General features: G+C 41.6%; 1 protein-coding gene across 3 annotated transcripts in view; it reads right to left on the reverse strand.

Moving 5' to 3' along the window:
• The window catches only part of BRAF (B-Raf proto-oncogene, serine/threonine kinase), a 91973-nt gene extending 72703 nt beyond the window's left edge, over positions 1 to 19270 (reverse strand). For 2 of the 3 annotated variants that reach the window (XM_086754865.1, XM_086754859.1), the window contains exons 1-2: positions 18835 to 19269; positions 2546 to 2647 (exon numbers count right to left, since the gene is read on the reverse strand). In XM_086754865.1, coding sequence (XP_086610991.1) covers positions 2546 to 2647; positions 18835 to 18981 — 249 coding nt within the window. In that variant the 5' untranslated portion in view covers positions 18982 to 19269. Of the gene's footprint in view, positions 1 to 2545; positions 2648 to 18834 lie in introns of all 3 variants that reach the window. The other variant, XM_086754873.1, reaches the window with a different exon arrangement.
• Positions 19271 to 21820: the final 2550 nt, after the last annotated feature.

Raw genomic sequence — 21820 nt, forward strand, 5'->3', positions numbered from 1 at the left:
ACAACAGGCTGGTAGATGTCTCTCAGGATCTTTTTTACATCTTATTCACTTCTCATCTCCTCTCCACTTCTTGCAGCCGGGCTGGACCGAGTCGGGCCCAGTCGGCTGCCTGGCGAGAGGCCAGAGGGCGAGGCCTGCAAGGCCCATGAGGCCTGCGCCTCCCCCTCTGCGCCTCTGCCCCCGCTCAGCTTCTTCACATCTTCTCTCCTCTTTTTTCTGTTTTCCCCTTCTTAAATACGTTATCGCAGAGGCGTTATCACGAGACATTCTGCTACCAGTCGGCTCGGCCTTGGCCAGCAGTGGGTCCACCCTAGGCCTGGCCAAGTCCCCTGAACAAAGGGGAGCGACTTCTAGCAGTTTCCTACAGAAGCTGCCACCTTAGGCCCCCCCCTACTAAACAAAACCACGACAGTTTGCTATTTTTAACTTTTATGTCTGACATCTACTGAACCACTTAAGCTACCCACACGTATTCTACATACTCTCCTGTGCTTTTTATTCATATCAAAACTACTGTATTTTCTCAGTTTCGCATTTCCTAGAAGCAAACGTGTTGTTCCACACTCTGTCACACATTCAGAGCTTTTTACATATAGCTTTGTTCTTTCATGTTCCAACCAGGAAAGTTCTTCTCCTCTCCCACCCCATTTTCTAGGTTCTTGCCTCACAGCCGCAAGCTCTTCACTACCGTTGTTACCCACAGCTTTGGGACTCACTGAACTTCATCAGGAACAAGTTCAATCTACTAACTGGACAAACTAATAACTAACTGGCAAACTAATCCAACAAAACCAGAATATTTTCCTTCCAGGTTAGTGACTGGAAGTGGCTTAGCCACTACTGGTACTGCAAGCATCTGAAGAAAGGAAGTGGAGGAACTATGTAGCAAAGAGCTGGGAAAAGTAAGGCTTTTAATTTCAATGATGGTGGGCTCTTTTCACAGGACTCAAGAGTCTCATAGGATAATTAAACTGAAAAAGCAGAATCCCAGTCACTTTCATCTTCCTCCCAGTGGCTTACTGTCCCCCAGCCAGTACCAGCACTACCTGTCACAAGACCCGCTTCACGATCCAGCACAACTCCCTGCAGCAGAGTAACACCCTGCTCCGTCTTGCAGGGCCTCCCTATCATGTTGAAGAGCCAGAGTTGCAGCCTCATCTCAGCAGCACATGGAACCATCAAATTTGCAAATGCACTTTAAGCTTCATGGTTTGTAGTCACCAACTATTTCAGACTTATCATACTCCTTACACGACTGTAATAATTTCCTAGTACATATTCACAACTGTAACTGCCCTCTTTCCTATCAATGAACCACAGAATAACCAAAAAGCTTCCAGTGTAGAGATCTCAGTTCTAACTGAGATACAAGCAGGTGACAACTGGCTGTAACAAACTAACGATTTCACTACTCAAAAACCAGACTTAGTACAGATTAAGTTCATTGTTATTGCAATTTGATACACAATGCAATGAAACCAACATACGTGTGGCAATATTAAATCCAGATACACGGAACGAACTGGTTCATGTGAAAACAGAGGTGTGTTTATATACCACTGAGTGGTTAAAATAGATTAGCACTCATTCAGAACTCCCATTTTACATCACCAGTAAGTAAAGCAACTATAGAGGGCCTTATTTGACCTTAACTGTTAAGGTTATTTGACCATAACTGTTAAACTGTTATATCAACATTTGTATAATCAAACTAGTGCCCTGCTCTGACATATTAAGATAAAAAGCTAGAAGTACCTCAAATAATGAGATCTTTATTTTTAATTACCCAGTGCCTTTAGGCAGCAGTTACAATTAAAAAGACTACAAAAGAAATCTGGTTGACCTCCAGTTATTTCAATACTTGAGACAACCAAGAAAAAGGCAGGGTTTGGAGCAAGTTCCTAATAGACGTAACTTACGCATGCAGCCCTTTTAGTGGGCTTAATAGTCCTACGTCAATGTAAATTTATTAATCTGGAGTGATGAAAGAATACAGAAATTTAATTTGTAGTTAGTTTACAAATTAAACAAAGCTTTAAAAATATTACTCCACCCTACAATTTTATGTAATTGTTTAAGAAGTTCCCTTCTACTAATATAATTTTTTTTGGATTCTACACGATTATTTTTCAAAGAGAAAAAAGTGAAGCCAACTGCTTTAAAAGCAATGTTAGTCTTATAAGATGTTTTTCATGTGTATGTGTATATATTTGCTTTTAACACAGTACACTTTTTGCTATTATACACACACAGCCTTTCCCTCCCCAGCAACTCACACCCAAAAAGGATGCTTTACGTTTCAATGCCTTACATTTCAATTGCACCAACATAACTATTAGACTGTGCCATTGATCTTCCCCTACTAATGCATATCAGGAATCCCACATAGTTCCTTTCTATCTCCAGGGAAATAGTTAAATTTCTAACACATAAGGACAATATTCTCTTCTGCTACAGGTATTCTCAGTTTTAACGTAAGATGCTTCATATAAGATTAAGATAACACACCATTAATATAACCATATTCATCTCAATGTAAACTTACCTCTAAATATATCGATGGTGGGTTATGCTCTCCTCCAAATTTGTCTAGCAGTGCCTCTATATGTTCTTGTGTTAATTTAATCATCTGTTTGATATTCCACACCTAAAATAGAAAATATTTTTTTATAATTAAAAGTGTTTTAACCAAAAGAAGACTAGAGAATTTGTTTTAAAACAAACAAATTACTTTTTCTTGATATTCAGTAACAGAAATCCATAATAAAAGTATTTTAATTATCTATAAAAGAGTGCACAAAGCTATCCTATTCATCCACTGTCAGTGACACACAGCTTGCTTCTGAGACAAAAAGAGAAAAATTTGAGTTTAAAATTCAGGAATCATCGAATAAAAAACTTCTAAGAATGGTTTATTTTTCATGTTTATCAAAACCACGTTAAGTATTTTCCTTGCAAGAATCCGCAACCCAATTCCTACAGTACTACAAAGGTTAGTGAAAGGGTTCTTCTATCAAACCTTAAGTAGTCTGTGTAAACAACATTCACAAAACCTAGACCTAGTGTTCTATTTGCACGGGAATAGGATGTCTTTATCACTCTGGCTTCTATACTCTGTCTACTCTGCAAGTTTTCTCACAGTCCTTGGACTTGATGTGAAGAAGACATTTACCTCTAGTGCATGGAGAAAACTTATGGCACTGTACTACGAAACAACTCAGCTCGTTATTTGTTCTTCACAACATCTTGAAAGAGTTAATTTTAGGACTTCAAAACTATTTTAGGTGAACAGTATTATGAATGTCAATTTAAAGCAATAATGCTACACTGATTTAAGAAGCTACTGCAGTCCAAACAAAGTCGGAAATTTATAGCAGGGGAAGAAGGAGGAAGAGGGGAGAATCTCTTCTTCATAGGTACTGTTAGTCAATTTACTTACCAGGAAAAAATGGTTATGTCAGAGTTATTAGATCCAGGATGGAAGAAATTAAGATAATACACACAGTGTTTCTTCCAAAGGGATTTTAAAGATTCCTACTACCTTTTTCAGTTTAACTCTTACCTACTTCAGATTATAAAATATACAGCCTCAAGACCAGATCTGAATTTACAAATTGTGACAACCTACGTCTTTAAAAAGAAGATGCAAATAACTTCATGTTCTAAAGTAGCCACCAAGAATAGAATCCAATCCAAGCTGGATCCAAACAAGTTTTACTACATCACTTGAGGTGTTCACAAAGAAACAAACTCTAAAATACAGAGCTCACATTTTGCACAGCACCTTATTTACCTCTTCTAATTCTAGACATCAGTTATTTGCCAGTAATTTCCTAAAGTAAACTAATCATTGATTCACTTCTAGCCCAAGTTTTAAGACAGATACCAGAACAGAGATTTCCTCAAGAAGCTACAGTCAAGCTCAGGAACAAGTAACCTAAACTACAATGAATGAGGGGAGCGAGGGGACACCGAAGTGTGCTGTTCAAATATTCTCTTGTGTAAATTCCCTTGAGGTGACTATGGAAGTCAGCTTGCTTCTCAACTTGCAATCAAATTATCATGTTGAAGCCAGGACTGCCAACCAGCAGGAAAGAGAAGGATTTCTGTATTTTGCTAGTTTTTCCCAATATGGCAAGAGCTAGTTGTACGCTTGGTGAAAACAACAAGCTTGAATCAACACGATTTCAATTATCTTGTCCAGTATACAAGTTTAGGATGTTCAGTTACTGCATAACCGGTAACATACTGTTAACCTGGGTGTGTATACAGAAAATTACTGGGCAATTAAGGAAGTATCTCAGGATTACCTTCAGAAGCAAGTTTTATTAGTACTTAACACAACTTCTATTAATTGATCATTCTAGTAATTTGCCTCACTAAAAGTTTTCCTCAATATCTACTGTACCACAATCAATACGAACAATTCACTATACTTAAATGCCTGGCAATGGAGAAGATGAGGAGAGAAGATGCTTCACTTACAAAGTAACTCAGAATTGCAGAAGGCTTGAGCTTGGAAGGGACCTCTGGAGGTCATCTGGTTCAACCCTCTTCTCAAGCAGGTTGCCCAGGACCTTGTTTAGATGGCTTCTGAATATTTCCAAGAATGGAGACTCCACAACCTCCCTGGGCAAACTGTGCCAGTGCTCAGTCACCCTCACAGTAAAAAGGTGTTTCCCAATGATCAGAATGAATCTCCTGTGTTTCAGTTTGTGCCCATTGCCTCTGGTCTTGTCACTGGGTACCACTCAAAACAGTCTGGCTCCGCCTTTTTTTCACTGGCCTTTAATCATCTTTGTAGCCCTTCACCGGATTCTCTCCAGTATGTCCAGATCTCTTTTACTGTGGATCCCAGAACTGGACACAGCACTCCAGGTGCAGCCTCACCAATGCTGAGTAGAATGAACCTCTTTTTTTTTTTTTGAGATTGATAATAAATAATTTCCTTGCTCATGTGCTATTTTTGATTTTTTGCCCACAATTCCAACCTTACTTGAATAAGAAATACAACTGAGCAACAGCAATATGTACAATGGAAGCAAGTTATTTAGGAGATGCTGGCAAGAGAATCAAACATCCTCTAACAAGGGCAGAAATCTTCCTGCTAAGTTAATGACATCACAAGAGCAAAAACTGAGTGACTAGAATTTTTTTTTTTTTTTTAAATAAACTGTCAGCTGCCAGGCTACAGTAAAAACGTCTTCATCTGAAGAAGATGAAATTAAAGTCTAATGGAAGACAACATTGCTCACATGAGCTGAAAATGGTGCCCTGAATTATCTACTATACATCTGTGCAGCAAGCTAAGAGCCTTTCCACAGGTGAATCTTACAGGCAAACTTAGTACGGATTTTTATAATCTTAGAAAGGCTATTCTCACAGTTAAAAGTATGCAGAAGACAGAAGGAAATTTATCAAAGTCAACCATAGCAACAAATCATTACTTCTTGCTCACAGAAATGGAAAACCTATTTTGTGTGCCATATTCATCAAAAAAGTCTTCTGACAAGCTGAAAAACAACTTTCGCAAATCTAGTATTGACTAGCATATTCTGTCCCTAATCAAGTACGCACAGGAACACATATGCCATGGCAAATATCCAAGCTTTACAATTTCCCTTTAAGTGGCAACTTCTGCTTATTTTTACTTACAGAAAACTTTCCTTCTGGCTTCCCATATCAGCGAATATGCTTATACAGTTTTTTTTTTTTTGTGGTCAAGAGCAACCCTCAACTAGCTAGCTCCGGGAGAACCAACCCCAACCAACTATGCAGGATCTACGACTACTTCAATTCAACTGAAGGAACTCAAGCCTTTTCCTAACTGGAATTCAGAACTGGTGCTCTGTGCAAGTGACATCACACAACTCTAAAATGCCTGCTTCTGCACACCACAGCACCCACAGCTTCCACCTCACAAAAAATACACCATACCTGTTGCACTTACAGTCAGCAGAGCCAACAGTTTTCTCCTCTCAAACTTGCTTGTTCAGATAAGTCATCTCAGCTAAGTTTGCATCATGTGCAACAGCCTAAACTTGGAGCCATGACATATCCCCATCATCTCTGTGGAAAAAACCTGAAACACTGGGTTCTTAAGAATTAAAGCTCTTGAGTTCAGTAGCAATCACAGACGTACGGGTTTCTTTCAACTGTTCAAACAAAACCTCAGTGTACAAAAATTGCCTAGGATTTCAGTAAGCATCTCATTCCCCATAAACACAAACATTCCAGGACAGCAACAAAGAACTACCTAACAATAGAGACAGCAAAACCATGAAATATAGAATCCTTTTAGCAATCAGACCTGGACCAAAGACCTTGTTCCCAGACAACAGAATGAAACCAAGTTTTTCAAGCTAAACGTGTACACACAAATACCATTCCTTCCTCGAGATCTCACAGTAACCCCTTTATCCACACTTTACTCATCATTTCTCTAGAAGTAAAATTGTAGAAGTCTGCTGGTCATTAAGAAAGAACAGACCTATTTTTGTTACTCTTATGAGCACTCCACTACACTTAAGAAACTCCACAGCTGTATGAAACCATAAAACCACAACTGCCAAGTATCTTGCAGAAATACAAAAGTCAGTGCCAGCCTAAGAGACAGTTGCTAGAAATCTTGACGTACTCTGAAGTAAATCTGCAATGCACCTAGTATTGTCCACAAGCAAGTCCAGCTCCTTCCCACAGGAAGGAGCAGTTATTTGAGACACACTGTTTCACTGTAGTTCCACAAAAAACAAGTAATGAATCCTTTATAGCTCAGATAACCTTATCATTTTTCAAAAAAAAAAAAAAAAAAAGCCTTAAATAGATTTTTCTGTCTTATCTGGTAGCATTAGGTTATTCTCTATCACAAGAGATTAGATTTTATTCTCCTTTCAGCGCTGCTGACACAAGGAAGCTGACGCAGGCTAACATGGACACAGGCAGCCAGGAGACTGGAAATATTCCAGATATACTGGAATGCATCAACTTGTATCTGCCTATTGTGGATAATTGTGCATTAACTTTGCAAATAAACACTCCCTTGCAATGTAATAAAGATGATGACCTATATCAAGCTAGAGGCAAGTCAGATGCAGCAGAAGCCTAAATCCATTCTATTCAGGAAAGACTATGGCTCCACAAATGCGAGGCTATAAGCCACAAAGTTATTTTTGCATCCTTTGCTGGTTGTCAAAATACACAGTGTCTGAGACAGCACAAAGCAAACTATTTTTTTACACTTTTTGCACCTGGCATCAGTACTCAAATCTTGCAGTACATTCCAGCTCTAAGCTCCGTGATTTACATTTGGTAGACAATACCTGAGAGTTCAAATCTATTCTGTTAAGACAAAAAAGCCATTATTTGTCCAGGCACAGTATGTCCTGCATTTGGATTATCACATGTAGTGACCATGTAGGATACTTTGAGGGAAACAACTAGGTAATTTAAAAAAATAAATTAACATTTGATTTGAAAACTGTTTTATAAGGAGGACAAAATCATCAATACCAATCCAGCACTATTCTAATCAGTCCCTTCAGGCTTCTTTCATACAGAATCAATTCAGTTGGCTGGTCCACTGAGATAGAATCCACTTTGTTGGAAAATACGTGACAGATTTCTAAAGCATGACATTGTTCTTAGCTGGACTAAGGTCTTAAATAATGTGAAGATGAAGTGTTAGAGTGAAAGAGAGGCAAGAACCCCAGCTCACCATTCACATGTCAAGATGTGGAGCTTGGATTTTCCCAGTTTCTTTGCTGAAAATGACTGTTACCTCTTCCTCACATTTTAGTATCTTTTCCTGAGACACTGTCCCCCCTCATCAACCTTGAATGGTGCCGGCCCTCTTCCTGCCTCTTGCAAAGCTTGCTTTTCATTTTCTGCAGTCATCCGCTGGAACATGCACATACAGTGGAAAGGACTATCCTGTCCTTCCTCCTACACTTCAGGCTCCAGCTCTTCTCCACCTCTCAGTGGAAGCTTCTCTCAACTTGCACATCCACCGTGTTACCTGCTCCTTGCTGGCTCTTCATGATTGCCACATTTTCAACAATGTAGTTAAAACTTTTTATTAAAAAAGTTTGAAATATACTAACAGCTGAAAAACTTTACTGAATTGAAAACTAGCTTGCAATGGCTTTCACATAAGTTTACACAAGTGATACGAACATCAACATTGAAGCTGCCTTTCCTAGTTTATCTTCTCCACCTTTTTATTAATGTTGGTGAATCATTTTTATCGCAGCTCCTTCACTATGTCTGAGATACGAACTTTGACCGTCTTTTCATTGTTGGCTAGCTAGACAGTTCAGAATGAGTCTGGTAAAATTTACAATCACAGAACAGTAAATAAGTTACACACAACAATATCCACTGAAGTTACTGTAGCCAAGAGAAAAAGTATCTGGTATCTCTTTTTCCACAGAAGTCTAAACACATATATTTCTAGACTGATGAAGAATAGTCTTGGTGAAGAGGTATAATAGTACATTCGAGACTGAAAATCCTGAAGAAGAGGTACAACAGTTTTTGCACCATCCTGTCTGACGACAAGGATCATAACTAGGTCAGCTAATACAGTAATGTGATCAGTAGGCATCTGCTGTAAGCACAGTGGTTAGTAAAATATTAAAATGGTTTCAAGATGAAAATTAATTTCCATTTAACAGGTAACCTTTTTTAGGAAGGAAAGACCAATTCTTAACCCCCTGTAACCAGCAATGCAGGTTTTCAACTGTGTCTGCTGTGACACTGCTCCTGTTAAGCAAAAAAACCCCACCAAAACTGAACACCCAACAACTCCCTCCCTACTTCAAAAAACTAGGAAACACCTGACCAAGTTAATCCTCAGGTATCAGAGTATCAGCTTTGAGGAGCTGGCAGCAGAAACTACGGGGAAAAAAAAAAAATAAAAAAAGAAACCAGTGGTGGACTAACTCCACGATTCTAAGACAAACACATTCAATAACAACTTGCTTTCTTTACCAGAGGACTTCCACCACACAAAATTCTGGTACTACTAACAGTTTTTACTTGCACCTCTCATTTATTTGCAAGTCATCACTTGCAACTGAGAGGAATCTATGTCTTTTCCTTTGTTTAATTCTAAACACAAATTGAGTTGCTCATCATTCAGCTCTACTCTTAAAGTAGAAAAAACAGCCTTTCAGTCTGTCAGGCCTTTGCCTCTAAGTTCTCTTCTCTTTAACAAAAGGAATTCAGACTTCAAATGTTCCCTACTTTTTATAAGTGTTTAATTTGTTTTTTTAATACAATGGTAAACTGTAAAGGATAAAGCTCAATAAAGTCTACCCTTGTAACATAAGAAAGCAGTTTCTCTGTAAGAAAAAAAGTCACCAAGAGCCTTACATAGTGGTTGCTTTGCAGCTTACACCAACCTAGAAGGTGGGTGCAATCATTGTACTGTCCTTGGCTACTTACTCCTGCTCCCTTTCTTTACTCTTTCTCCAGAACGTAAACCTTTGGCTGAACCATTTCATTACACTAAAGCAGAAAATTGTTCTCTTTGTCAGGGTTAGTTTTCTGTCAATCCAGCATGCTAAAACAGCTCGGGAAAGGATCCAGTGACCACCTAAGCTGGTGCAAAAAGTCACCTTTCCTCTCTATAGCCCACAGTTAGACGGATTCAGGCCACCATGAAGCAGCAGCCTTCCTGTTCAAGTTTCAGTTCTCTTTCATTCCCCCACTCTTCCCATCACCATTGCCTCCAAGCACTGTAAAAAGGAAAGTTAACAAGTGTTTTCTACCACAGTAGAATAGCAGAGTGTGAAAAATAAGAGCTATCTGTATCCTCCATTTAAAGCATTAATCACCAGTTGCATGACTTTCTTTGATTTAACTAAATCTTCAGTACCATATTCCTCAAGGCTTCTGTGCTGCATTAGTACTAGTCTCTTTTATTCACTTTGGTACTAATTCAGTAATCATGAGGATCATGCACAGGTCAAGTTCTGGTACAATTCACTGTACTTACATTTATTAAATTTAACATCTTCTCCCTAGATTGTCACAGGTTTTAAAAAAATTAAGAATGCAATTCTTAAATTCACTTAAGAATACAATTTTGCTTCAGAGAAATAACTACCACAGAGTCTCAACAAGTGTTAAATCCAAACAGTGGTGAAAATTTTAAAAATACTGTAATGCACACACTAGACGACTACTCTGTGCACCTTAGCTGAAGACAAGTCATAGTTACGATGGAAAGCAAGCAGCTAACCAGCTAATTACAATAATTGCCTATAAGAAGCAAAAACTAGTCAAGCAGAGCTCTTACACAGCTTGGGTCACATTAATTAATGTGACAAAACAAATAAACTCCGTCGCAGCTGAACCACAGAACTTACTCTGCTCTCTCCTTGCCAGAGCACATAATTAATTAGACCATCCAGAAAAGATAATCAGCACCTATTTAAAAGCTCATATTATCAATCCGTAAAATAATTTGTTATACACTTTGCAATATTCCACCACTAAACTATTACTATACTGTGCATATGTTTCCTACCAGCTGGTTAGAAAAATATAAAAGACAGCTGGAATTGTTAGTCAAGTACAAACATATTCTGTTTGTTTAGAAGTATCTCTGATCCAATAAAGTAACTAAGGTATCCCATTTTTATCACAAAGAGGTCTCAAACCCTGAAACAGAGCAAATGTACTTGGTTTTTTTTTTTTAATTATTTTTGAAACACAAGTAATTTGCTCCCAGTTACAGAAAACAGTCACAAATAGAAACTGCCACAGAAACCACATTCTCCTAAACGGCATTCTGTGTTCTACTCAGCAGACCATGCTGCCTTAGTAACCCTAGTACCAACATAAAAAATGAAATAATTTTAAAGGCAGAATTGGCTCCTTGCCACTCATTGTAGAGTTAGGAGACTTTAAAAAAAAATCCAAACCAAGATGTAATAGCTACCATGGTAGAATGGTGAAAAGAACCATCCAGTTTAGGAAAAAAAAAAGAAAAACAAAAACCCCAACAAACCCATAAAACCTCATGGAAAAAAAATACTTCCATTTGACTCAGTCAAATGATCAAATATGAGAACTACTTAGTACATAAAACCTGCTGCAAGACTTACAACCTACAAATACTGAACCTAGAGACTGGAAAAAGTTACATCAATTTTCAACGATGTACATAAGCTTAAAAACATCACAAGAGACTTTATTAACACTTACAAACTGTACTCTAGCAAAATTACGAGTGCGCTAGAAAGTCTTTCTGAAAGCTACCTCAGATGATGCCAAAGACTCACATTTAAATCTACATTACTTACAACTAATTAGAGAGAATGTTTGACCTATTAAGATTTAATGAATAGATTTACAAAACCAGTTCAAAGATGGATGCACCAATATACAACCATCCAGTTTCAAGCACCTAGATACTACCAGCTTCTTAGACGTAATGATGTATTTTATTTCATGTTGATTTCATATTGCTTTTCAAACACCATTAATGAATAACTTTTACTAGAGAGATAAAAAGCTAGACACACTACTCAGACTTCAGAAATATCTACCCACAAAACAACCCCTTTATCTGAGATAAAGGAAAACCCAGAAAATTAGAAGTTACCAAGTTTGTGCTCCAAGTGACAGAAAATGTTGACTGAATACAACGTAACTGCATTTGAAAAACACTTACTACTTTCAGTGCATTTAACAAAAGCTTTACTAATAACTATACTGTTTAAGGGGCCTCACTACACAACAGATGAAGATACTAGAGCTGGTATCTCCCGTTTTGTAATAAAAAAGTCTAGCCACTTAGTTACGCAACATATTTTCAGACAGTAAGTACATTTTGTTCATTAACAACCTCACTTTCTTTAAAATTTTTCATCTAGAAGGCAAGTAAGTTGGTACCCTTCACTCAGAAATTTGTCATTTCATTATAGATTTCCTGCAGGTATACTGGGAGAACCCACAGGAATATTTCACTTGATCAGAACCTTCAAAAAAGAAGTTTCCTTCAGTGCCCAAACACACTCCTTTAATTTCCCGAATTAAGGATTGATAGTGTGGAGAATCCATTTGATACCAAGCACTGAACAGCAAACTCCATTTTCAAAAGAGCACAGGTTCTGTTTTCAGATCTTTGATCAGGTTGGTCAGCTGTGTTAAGGTGGGATGTCAATGGGCAGCAGAGTTCCCCCAAAACTCCTGCCTGAACTAACAGCACTTTGGGACAATGGGAATGGTTAAAAATTGTATCTTCACCTGTTTCATCCTTTTTTTTTTTTGCTATGGTCTACATTCATTAAATGTAATCAGAAACAGAATAAAGAAAGGCACTCCTGCAGCTCCTTCAAAACACACAAATGCTAAAAAGGTGGAGCAATAAACCAAACAGTTGCAGCAAGGAGTTTAAACAGGAAAAAAGAAGAAAAGGCATGTAATTCTGCATTGAGCAGCCTTGTTTAACTTTAGCACTGGTCACAGAAGAGGAAATCAGTTGCATAAATATGTATTTCATAATTTTGGAAAAAAGCTGTGTGCAGGAGGGAAGATTAGGAGGATACCATTGTATGCCCAAAACGCTCAAGAGCAACTAGTACAAAAAAAATGAAGCAAAGAACCCGGTATATTGCATACTAACTTCTGTACCAGCTCTGACTATGAGAAAAGGAGCTGTGTTCACACACACAGATGTGTGAACAGTTGAAAATTATGAAAACCATCTCACACCTCAGAAAACGAAATATTGTACCTAGAACTCTCACATGGTCAAAGCTGTTGGAGAAGTATGCTTACTATACAAGAGGCTCATAGAGGACCTTCACATCCCTGGCACAATGGCAAAACTACGGCATGCAATCATGCTTCTGTGAAAGGTACGCTCAGAAGCAATCCAGAGAGACTGAAGATCGTTACAGCCTAGCACGGGAAGCCCAAGACCACGAAGATCTAACATGTCAGGATCTAAATCTGGTAAGACCAGCTAAGGAAGCCTCAGCTGAACAAGACTTCTCATTCAAATACAAAAAACAATTAAGGTCAGTACAGTTTCACAGGACAGATGATCTCAAAAAAAGAAAAAAAAAAAAAAGGAGGAGAAGGAACTGAACCTCTACCATTCCACCACTACTCTTCCTAACCACATTCCTTCTGTCTCCTGCCTTGCAAGAGTTTTGGAGCTCATCGGGTGCCATGTTGAGGAGTTTCAGTTCACAAAGGTTGCAGAAAACTAACTAAGCAAAAATGATGCCAATTTTCTTCAGCATTCATGAAGCTGAACCAACTTAGGAAAGGCCCTACGTGGTACTAAGTTGGCCTAAGGGAGTAGATCTGGCTGAGTAGCCAGGCACAGGTACAGGCAACAGCAAAACCTCCCTCTCTGGGTGACAGAGCACCATTTGATTGACTTCAGCGTAACTGCAGTGATAGGGAGCAGCAACCACCACTAAGGATGACAGTTATGACAGAGCTTTTCTACTATGTAATACATTACACTGCCCTTCAAAAGCAAGTGGTTCAAATTGAAAATAAAACTTACACGTGGTCAAAAAGTGTCTCCAAAAATACTCTTAAACCTGAAGCAGCTTGTATGTACGGCTGGATTGGAAGAGAATTAGCAATTTCACGACAATTTGAAACCTTCTTTTGTTTCTCTTGGAAGTACAAATAAAATTATATTTCCTTCTAGTTGAAATTCCCACCAAAATACTTAATGCAGTCAAATTTTCTATAGCTATTACAATTAATAAAACTGAACTACAAATTCATTAAAGAAAAACCAAAACAAAGTGGAATTGTGGAACACAAATTGGAACAAATTGGAGCTTTAAGGAAATACTTTTTTTTTCCCAGTTTGTTTTAAAAAATAGCTACCATCAAAAGTTATCTCCATAAAAAACCAAAAATCTCATTTGGTCTACAGTATTTTTAACTGCATGCAACAAAAGAATTGCCTTTCCTAGCTAAACAAGTGTCAAGAAGGATATTATTAGAACAGCCTTAAAAATAACAGGTCTTTGAGTTTTACAACTACAACAAAATACAAACGGGAATAGCATTAGTGGCTTAAGTAACAACACGTATTAACACAAAATTCAGTACCAAACACTTTGTATCCAACCAGTTTGCAGATATCCACAGAGACAAGAAACAAGCCTCCTGAGACATCAGAACTTTTCAGAAGCAGCTACTACTCTATCAAACAAGTTCTGTGTAATCAAACAAGCTACCACAGAGCTGTTAATCCTACTGCCTTTTGGGAAAAGGACATCATAAGCAGAAATCTCTTTCATATCCCCACTAAACTCAACTATTTCAAGGTTGCGCTCTGATGTTCCATCTACCTTCCCACAAACGAATCATAAGAAGTCTAATGAAAAAAAGATGAGAGATTATCACAGTCACTGTCTTTTCTACACCTGGATCAACTTTGCCCCATCACTCCTGACATATGTTTGCCTGTGGAGGTGACAGAACCTATTAATGGACATATTTATAAAAAGTTAAGAAAGTCGACTTTCACGCTATAAAGAAAAAGGCCTCACAGTAATATGCAACCACCTCCTTTGCTACCATTTAAACTCACTACTTCTGGCAGCAATCGCCACAAGCCTGGAGAACAAGTTATTTGCATTCTTCTTTGTAACAGCGTTGACAACTTCCATTTATCTTTCAATGTAACTTCAATTTTTTCAGTCTTTCCTCAAAGCTCTGATCTTCTAGACTTCAGATCATCCTTATTATTCTTCTCTAGAGTCTCCCCTGCTAGACCATGTATTTCTTAAAGCTGTGACCTGAAGTCAGACACAGTATCCAGCTTAGGCCCTTCCCACGCTGTGTAAAACAAAAGAATTATTTAACTTATCTTTTGAGATATACTCCTGCAGAATATTAACTGGATATGAAGCACCTTGTAGTACTTTAACTTGTCCTCACAATTAAATAGTATGTCATTCACAGACTATAAAGTTAGCTCAATTACTGAACACAAATGCAATGAAACATAATGGAAATTCAATGTAAAACATATTCCCAAAACAACAAAAGTAATGAAGTAAAAAAATGCTTATATAATTTCAGTCCTCCAAATAAGCAGCATGCTTAATTGTAAACTCTTAAGAGAAGCAGCAACTTGAAAGTTATTCAGATTACCAGCATGATAGGTCCCCTACATGTTACTGCAACAAAAACAACCTCAGTTTTTCTTGGTGAATTTGTGTTACTTTATGAGAACTTACCACCTACTATAAGGTTAGAGGCACCTTTTCATTCTATGCATTTTATTACTCTCCTTAAAGAATAACGTTTTATAAGATTAAGGTTTCTAAATACATAATTAACATTCATGCAGAATAAATTCCAGCATTGCCACCTAGAAAACGATCGACCATCCAACAGCTCAAGCCCTCACTTCTCAACCTTCAAAGTAATTTTCATCTTCCAAAGAGTAGTTCATGGCACAAAGCTTCAAGTACTGAAAATCACATTTGAATTATTTAATATTGGTGTAAATAATCTCTAGCAACAAGAAGAGAGCCTTTCCTCCCAGCTGTCACACACTCCTTACTATATCAACAACCCTGTAATACTCTGAAAACCTTCCATCAAAACAATCTCTTGCCCTGAGAATCCATCTGGGAGAAGAAGCCAAATTACTTGCCTCCGGACGCCAGTGCTCATCCTAGGCCTCCCAACACCAGCAGCTGAATGGTGAGCGGAAGAGGAAAATTTCTGCAAAACTAACTTGCTCCTATCCTTTTTAAATCCGTATGCCTCCAAGAAGTACCTGCTTCCTAAACGTACTACATGAGTGTATGGGCTCTTACTAATCCCAAATTGTAATACAGAGGAAAAAAAAAAGCTTTAGCAACTTTTATACTCTTATGTAATGATTTCATTATTAGAGTAAGATTTTTAGTATCAGCATTTAGGCTACTGAGGCAATTTCTAAAGCCCTAATTTGATTATTTGACTAAAAACTGGCCACAAGTTGAACAACACAGCTCTAAATTTGTTTTTCAAAACCCCAGCCCTTGAATTTGTAAGTGACATCGACGTAGTTGTAATCAACACAGAGCACCCGGCTACGATCCAGATACAGAACACCTCCATTACCGGAGGACTCCAGCTTACAAGTTTGTGAAAGACTGCTTCAAAGTCTGACAGAGATTCTTGCTGTTTGCACCCCTTTTAAAACTAGAAACTGAGTACAGAACTGAAGGTTTTCACCCTGGAAATCAGGTCTGCATTTCCTAAAAGATTTTAGGGAACTAAAACCTTTCAGGTATCTCCTCAAAATAAGTGAGGTTATGCTCATTGATGGGCTTCTACAACAGGGTTACTTTTAAAGTTTAGATTTACCTCGTCTTGAAGGAACCAAGCAAAACACTAGGACATGTACTTATATTAGAGCCATGAGTCAGTTAGAAGCACTTCAGTATTTTTCTGACTTATGTCACTTTGAATTTGCATTACACTTTACGTTGGCTTGTTTTAGTATTAAGATTAGTTTCCATTTTAACTGTATCAGCAACTTTTTGGTCTTTATTAAAAGTACAGGTTTAGATGAAGTAATAGGTGTACTTAAACAAAATTTAATTACTTACGACTTGAGGAAGAACTAGCTAACTAAAAAACAAAACCACATCAGAAAATAAAAAAATCTAGCACCAGCTCTGCCTTAGACCTATATGTTTCAGAATTTCCAATTTAAATAATACAAGAATACCCCCGCATGCTTCCTAACCTTGAATATACGCACCCATAACTGCAATGTACTAACCTCTCTGGTTGGCAGGTGTTCCAAACACCAGACTGCTGCTCTCTCTCCCTCTCTCCCACATAAGGATGTAAGATATTCAGGGCAAGGGGAGAAGAAGCTACACTACATAATTTAGCATTTTGGAGTCAAATCTAATGACTGACACAGGCTAAAACATTTTTGAAGTTTAAGTAACTTACGGCACTTTCACAAACACTCCCTCTTGATGTGAAAATTGTTTTTCAAAAAAATTCTTGCCTCCTGCCACTGCTTTTCCCTCTCCTCTCTCTTGCATTGTCATTTATTTACCCAACCGAGCTGTACTGATATTACTGTTTCCAGGGCCACAATATAAACCAGTTATTGAAATAACTCCACAGAGATTTGGTTTTTTTAATGGCAGAAATAACTGAGAAATTCAGTTCCATGCACAGTTGCACCAGCACAATCTGTGTGATAAACATCAGCAAGAAACTTTGAAACCTCATTTTACTGCTGAAAGAAAGCATTTGTTAAACCACACGCTTGAGGTATTCAGGTTTCTCAACCAGTTGAGAGTTTCTCCTTACTCAGGAAAGTTAAGACCAGACTTGCATTACTCAAAGCATTTAGTCACCCTGCTGGTTAGGTGTAAAATACATGTATACTGCTGAGTTTTGCCTTCCTTCAACAAGCAAGCCAGTAGCTCCTCAAGATGAGGGAATCCATCTGACCTCTCACTAGCATCAACAGGGCCAGACTCCTTCCCTATTTCTCCTTTCTGGTTGTCTACTAGATGAGCTCTAGTACTCGTCAAACTTCTCAACTCATTAATTCTCACTGTAAGCCACTATACTATTAATAAAATGGATAAAACAGTCTTTTCTGCTGAATTGGCAGTCAAACTGGACCCCTCTGTGAGCTGATGATCCAAGCCAGGATGGTGGTGGGTCTCCCCCCAGAGCAGCACGGAGTTGCTACCGGGTGGGCTCAGGACCTCACAGGGCCACAAGACTCCGCTCACAGGGGAGAGGTCCCGCGCGGATTACACATGCACGCTCAGGAAAGCCGAGCTGAAATTATCTTCAGCAACTAACACTCTCAGAACAAGGCGGCAGAGCTTCTGGCATCTGTATTTACCTCCAGAACAGACCTGATGCATGGCATTTCGCAATCTGTTCTGACTTCGATGCCTACAGCATCCGTATCTGCAAAACACCTTGCGTCGTTACGGTACATTTTATCCCACTTTCTCAAAACATTTCAGTAGCGTTAGCAACTTACACTTTAACCCTACCAAAACAGGTAGTACTGCTCTCTCTCCGTGGGATTGGGAAGTTAAGTAACATGCCCCCAAAACACAGGAAGCAGCTAGGAGAGACACAAACCAGAGGCCTGACATCCCCAACGCCCGCAGGATGCCCTGTTCGTTAACATTTCTTCAGAGTCCCCCTGCAGAAACGCTGAGCCAGGCCAACATCCACAAAAAAGGAACCAAACCTGGTTTGAAAAAATGTATTTCGAGTGTTGCAAAAACCACCCGGGGAAACCGATTACAAAGCCCCCACGCGAAACCTTTGCCGGTCACGGCCGCCAGGTAACAGCAAGCGTGACAGCGGGGGCGCGGAGGGGAGGGGGGTTCTCGTCTGACACCAGACCTCGACCCACCCGCCGGCCCTCCCCAGCCGGAGCGCGGCGCGGCGCGGCGGGGCGGGGGAAGCCCCGGCCCCCGAGGGTCCGGGGTCGCCGCCTCCTCACGGCGGGACGAGCCGCCCCCGGGAAACAGCGGGCCCGGGTCCGGGCCCAGGGAGCGAGGCCGCGGAGCCTCCCCGCCCCGGCACCGCTTCACCGGCGGCGGCTGCAGCGAGCGGCGCCCCCGCTGCCGGCGGCGGGGGAGGGAGGGAGGGGAGGAGGCCGGGGCCTCCCCGGAGCGGGGATACCCGCCGCCGCCGGCCCCGCGCCTCGCTCTGCCCCGCGGGGCCCCGGCCGGGCCGGTCCCGCCGACGGCCGCCGGGTGCGGGTCGGCCGGAGGGGGCGGGGGCGCGATGGGCGGCGGGGGGCTGGTGGCGGCTGCAGCAGCCGCCGCTGCCGTGTGGCCTCACCTCCTCCGGGATGGCCGGGTCGCCGGTGCCGCCGCTGCCCCCTGCATAGCAGGCGCCGAGCGCGGGCGGCGGCGGCGGCTCGGGCTCCATGTCCCCGTTGAAGAGCGAGGCCCCCTCCGCGCTGCTGCCGCTGCTCAGCGCCGCCATCTTGGATCGAAGCGCCGGGGCGAGGGAGGGGAAAGGGGGAGCCGCGTCCCCGCCGCCGGGACGCCCCCAGCCGCGACCCGTAGTGGGAGGGGGGGAGGGGAGGGGGGAGCCGAGCGCAGATCCCCGGCCAGCTCCCAGCGGCCCGCCTTACGCCCGGCCTGTGACGTCAACCAGAATCGCCGCCGCGGCCACTGCGCATGAGCTGTCTGACGTCACCGGGAAACACCCTGACGTCACGGCGCGACCACCCGTCGCCCTGGGAACTCGAGCGTGGGCTCGGGCCCCGCCCCCTCTCCGCGGCCCCGCCCCCGCCGCCGCAGCGCCCCCTGGCGGCGCGGAAGGGCAGTGGGTGGCGCAGCGGGTCTCCAAAATCCTGGGCTGTGCGGGGGTCAACATCAGGTGCCAGAGGGTCTGCGGCGGGGTCCCCCCGCTGCCCGGCCTGCGAGTCCTCCGTCACAGCACGGGGAGCCCCGCAAGCCGCGGGTGGAATAAAGGCGGGACCGAGCGTGAGAAACAAGTGGGACCTCACCCACGGTGTGAGCTGGGACAGGGGCGCGGGGAGAGCGGCGAATTGGGACCGCCGGGCCGGTCTGACACCATCTGACAAGCCGTGTTGCTGTGGCCCTGAGGTGACTATACACGCGGCCATGACGGAGATACTTCCAAAAATCACATTTTCCTCTGAAAATGCTGCGCCTACTCGTGTTGTAACTAAAATAATTGATTGCTAGAATGGGTGGAATGACCTTATTTGTTTTCCATCGATGGCCTTGACCTGCCGCAAGCTGGTGCTTTCTTCACACAGGGTGCTTCAAGAGATGGATGGGCCTGGTGGTGAGCTCAAGAGAAATGGGGACCCCATCCGTCTCTTCGGTGACACCTCTCATGCATCCTCTGGCCAACTTAGTCCCATCTGCAGGTCTGGGAGCAGATCCCAGTTTCTGCACACGAGCGTCCATCCTGCCTGCGCCTTGTCTGTGTGACGGGACGTGTGCCACCTTCCCCCATGGCCTGTCTCTCCCAGGACAGAAGGTGGGCTCGGACAGCGGGACATGGCGCAGTCCCCTGCTGCGAATGACAGAGGAACTGTAGTGCTAGGTGGGGCGCACTGGGAAATGCCACTCCCTCCAGCTTGGAAACGAGTCAGCAGCCACTCCTGCCCCCCAAAAGCCTGCTCTCCCCGCCGTGTCCCCAGTGCCCGCGGCCATCTTCCCCCAAAGTGGCAGACTGCTCCCGTTTAAAGTGAAAAATTGACCTATGTCATATCCCTGTATGCCACGCCCATTGAAATGCCGCTTACACGCGTAAAGCGTTCGCTAAATCAGGTATTTTAAGTTTCTTTCTTGCTGAAAAGGTCTCTGTGATGAATACCAAATTGGTGAGAGATTTTTAATGCATTGCAAAGAGAAGGGAACGTACTGGAACAGCGGCAGGATTTCAGAGAAGGCAGAGGCTGTTCTATCACAACCCGATAGATTTTTACGGCAGTCAATTAAAATACTACGTTGAAGCACGCGAGTGCAAACATCCTTATCTTTGTTACGCGTCAGTTGTGAATACGTAGCCCTACAGCCTCTCAAGGCAATAATCCTGACGATAGACGCGAGGTTTGTGTTTCGCCTTCCACGCTGGGGCTGCTGGTGTGAACGCGGTTCGAATCCAGTTCGGTATTGGCGGTGCTGTAACTGGTGGATAAAGGCAGCTTCAATGTTCTGCATGGGCACAGCAAAAACGCGATGGAGTCAGGAGTAACACATCCTGAGGTACGGAGGGAAGGAAGCTGGGGCATGAATTTAGCTGAGGGTCTTTTCGTGTAGGGAGCTACGCAGTATTAAACACCTTCTGAACACAAAAGAGAAATAAGAAAAATTATCTAGTTAATATACAGATGGATTTAATTGATTATCTGACAGGCTACGCTTTTTTGAGATAGGAGCCTAGGTTTTCCTACGACTGGTGGCCTGCAGTGGGGTCAACAAAAAGCCTGCACAAACACATAAGGATCAAATGTACAAACGAAGCAGCTCGCCAAGTTCAGAGACTTCTCTCTAATAGCCACGTTAATGAAGAGGATAATTGTCAGCAACTCCTGCTACGTGATGGGAATGTGTCATGGTAATGAAAAGTGCACGCAGGCTCTGGAAAATAACCCACAGGCTGGGACAAATATCCCTGATCTCTGGAGGAGGAGGCGGCAGAGGTAATAGGAGATGGCTCTCCCAGCACACAGCCTGTTGACGTTAATGAAAAAGCCAGCAGAGGAATATGGGTTAGCTCACGGAGTAAGTCCGTTCGTTTCAATGAAATCTATACCAAGGGATAATTTAGTCTCATCGTACAGAACATAGTCATAGCCCTTGTTTTATTCCCCCAGCTGTTTATGTGCAGAGCATAACTCCAGCAGTGGGGAATTAGTAAACTACTATCGACCTGTAAGTAGTTATACCTTCCCCAATGCTTTTAGTAATCCTGTGTGCCGTTGTTCCTGAGTTTCTGATTTTTTTTTCAGAAGATTCTCATTCACGTAAAATATATTTGCTAGACTTTATTATTACATTTGATGTACCCCCTGAAGAGTTGCAATTTTAAACCCTGATGTTGACAACTGATGACCAAAATTGGGAACACAGCGGGGTTACCATCGAAATACATGAGATAGGTGGTACACCATTTGGGGTTTTGTTTTTGTTTTGTTTTTTTTTTTTTAATAAAGGACAGATTACTATTTTAAAAGATACTTGCCTAGGATGGAGACAGAAATCTACTATTTATGGTATACTTTCCTTTTGTTTGAGGGAATCCACACCTAGGGATAAATGGAATTTCCTCTCCTTCATGT

Source organism: Chlamydotis macqueenii, chromosome 1 (genome assembly GCF_036417535.1).
Source record: "Chlamydotis macqueenii isolate bChlMac1 chromosome 1, bChlMac1.mat, whole genome shotgun sequence".
NCBI lineage: Eukaryota > Metazoa > Chordata > Aves > Otidiformes > Otididae > Chlamydotis > Chlamydotis macqueenii.